This window comes from Anopheles aquasalis, chromosome 2, assembly GCF_943734665.1.
Source record: "Anopheles aquasalis chromosome 2, idAnoAquaMG_Q_19, whole genome shotgun sequence".
In the NCBI taxonomy this organism is placed as follows: Eukaryota; Metazoa; Arthropoda; class Insecta; order Diptera; family Culicidae; genus Anopheles; species Anopheles aquasalis.
This window is the reverse complement of record NC_064877.1, coordinates 24,115,001-24,117,500: the sequence shown is the minus strand read 5'-3', so window position 1 is coordinate 24,117,500 and position 2,500 is coordinate 24,115,001. Positions and strand designations below refer to the sequence as shown.

At 51.3% G+C, this 2,500-nt stretch overlaps 1 protein-coding gene across 4 annotated transcripts in view; it reads right to left on the bottom strand.

Moving 5' to 3' along the window:
- The window catches only part of LOC126568954 (phosphorylase b kinase gamma catalytic chain, liver/testis isoform), a 10,960-nt gene that overhangs the window by 7,060 nt on the left and 1,400 nt on the right, over positions 1 to 2,500 (bottom strand). For all 4 annotated transcript variants that reach the window (XM_050225675.1, XM_050225672.1, XM_050225674.1 and 1 more), the window contains exon 2: positions 1 to 135. This exon is cut by the window's left edge and continues 35 nt beyond it. In XM_050225675.1, the coding sequence (XP_050081632.1) occupies positions 1 to 135 (135 nt within the window). The remainder of the gene's footprint in view (positions 136 to 2,500) is intronic.

Here is a 2,500-nt window from a genome sequence, read left to right as displayed (position 1 = left end):
TGGATTTCTTGTCGCGTCGCATCCAGCATGTGATTCGAATCGCCCATCTCGGCTGCTCCAAGATCAATGATCTTCGCCGCATATTCCTTGCCCGTCTCCTTGTCGATACATCGCCGAACCGTTGAGCTGATTCCTCTGTACCGGAACAGATGGGGATGTGAAAGGGAAAGAAACGATGATAAGCGGATAACCTTCACAGCAGCACATGATGATGATCACGCGATGTACAGCAGAATGGAATAAATAATCTATTTTCTATCGAAATGAGACCAGCATCATTAGCCCCGCTTGATGAATAATGCAGCGCTGGTGACACCCGGTCAGGCCTGGTCGTACTACAAGTCTAGACACTGAGCACACGTGTCCAACTGGAGGAAGTCGTCCAACGTGGGTGAAATGGGTTGCATATTGACGGAGCTGCATACAGGAGGTCTCGTGCAATGCACCATTACTGCACATTGCGCAGTCATTACGGCTCAAGTTGGCGACAAAGAATCTAATTCGTCGACGACGACGTAACAGGTTCCGTTCCGTCACAAGATGCGAGCGAATTAGCATTCTGACGCAAATTAATCCGTTCTACTCCAACGGTTGACTAAAGCGTCGAAAGGTGCCATATTCCTCCGTTCGTCCAAGCGTCAATCAGTAAAGCAATTTTCTTATCAACGCAATGGAGGATGTTCTCTGATTCCAGGATATGTTCTGATTCTGAGGCCACCACACAAATGATACCGGATTCTCCACTAGCCGGGGGGCCATTGAGCCATTATTGTGGTGCACGAGGAAGGGCGGAATCGTCGCTAACTGCAACCATGTGTGCATGCAGATAATTTGCTTCTTTCAAGCCGGCACCAGCAGCAGCAACCGGAAACAATCGGTTGATGAAGCATTGTGAGAAACGGGTGGAAGGTAACCCACCATTCATCCACAAACGATTGCATTCCATCCGCGTTCGCTGCAATGCAGACTGTCAGTGAATATCGTTTGGCGCAAATTGTCCACCAGTCTGGGCATTAGTTAGGCGCGGGCGGCAGTGGAAGTCTGCGCGTGGCCAAATTTGCAGCCCCCTGGGCGCCGTTTCCTTAAATAAAGCCGAATATTTTCGTCCATCACCGATCGATCGATCGATCGATTGCCGTTACTAGCCGTTGTTGCATTTGGCAGACGGCTGGCAGTACACCTTCGCCACCCCAGGCCATGGCCCCCAGCCTTTTCGTTGCAGCAAATGTTTACATTTTCCACCGCGCCACGAACGTGGCAGCAGATCACGAGGAAGCTTGACTACTAGATTAAAAATAGACCGACCGACCGAACCGACCAACCCTCGCAAGCCAATACTAACGTAGTAGACAGCGTTTTCCATTTCGTACCCACTACCTGGCTACTCGTCGCGATCGCGATCAACTCGCCCGAGGTCCATCATTCGATGAGTCCTTCGGAGCGGACACAAAAATAAGAAAACGTGCTTGGGGGCACGGCATCCGAACCAGCAGTCACCTTCCAATCGGCGTCGTCCATCTGGGTGTGTGTGGAAGCCCTTTCCGCTAGCAGCTGACGTGTGTTTTCCATTGCCAACGGATTGCGATCGCCGAATTGACCGAATGCCGACCGATCTCAACTCAAGGTGGTAGAGCTATGACGGGCGATCTGACGGGCCGTCGTGTGCGCACATAACCACCGCAAATCCCCCACCAAACAATGGCAATAATAATAGCTTTGATCCTATGGCGGTAATGAAAACAGTTCTTTGCTTTTTTGCTGCTGCTTTCGGGACATCACAGGGAGAGATGCCGATCCCCTCAAGAAATGGTTAAAAAGACGAGCATCTCTTCTGAGAATTAATTGAAACACGCGTAAGCACCGCCAGCCATCTACGTCCGCGCGTGTGTTTTCGCGGGCCGGAGAGATGCTGTCGTCGCCGTCGTCGTGGTGCTTGGGTAATTTTAGCTTCGCGTGTCCCCAAAAAAAACCGGCCATTACTGACCGTGTGTCGCCACGATGATGACGCTGGTCCCGCGTGCCCGCCATTCTGACAACGTCGTCGTCGTCAATACGCTTTCCTTTCGATACGGTTGCTACGATCCACGAAGTGCTTTCTTCTTGGATCAGGAAAGCAGACGTTTTCCGGGGGGGCGGCAGAGTCGGAGTAGTCGCTGTAATCTTTCATTATGACCCTGTTGTTTGCAGTGTTGATTTTGACAAAGCAACCTGTGTCTCCACTTGTGACGCTCACACGCGCGCTACAGGAATGGTTTCAATTGCCATCATAAACCATTGAATTCCGGCATCACCTAGGGACCGCCCTGGCGTCGGCCTATCATCGGTCCCCGTGCCCAGTTATCATTGGCACAGCGGTGAGATTATTGATAAGCACCAGTAAGGGTCCAGTAAGATGGACACGCAGCATACACTCAGTTACAATTTCCGTTGTATTGATCCGGTCTGTGACTGTGATCGGCAGCAGGCAGGATTGAGGCAGGTACCACTTTCTTCCCACCAT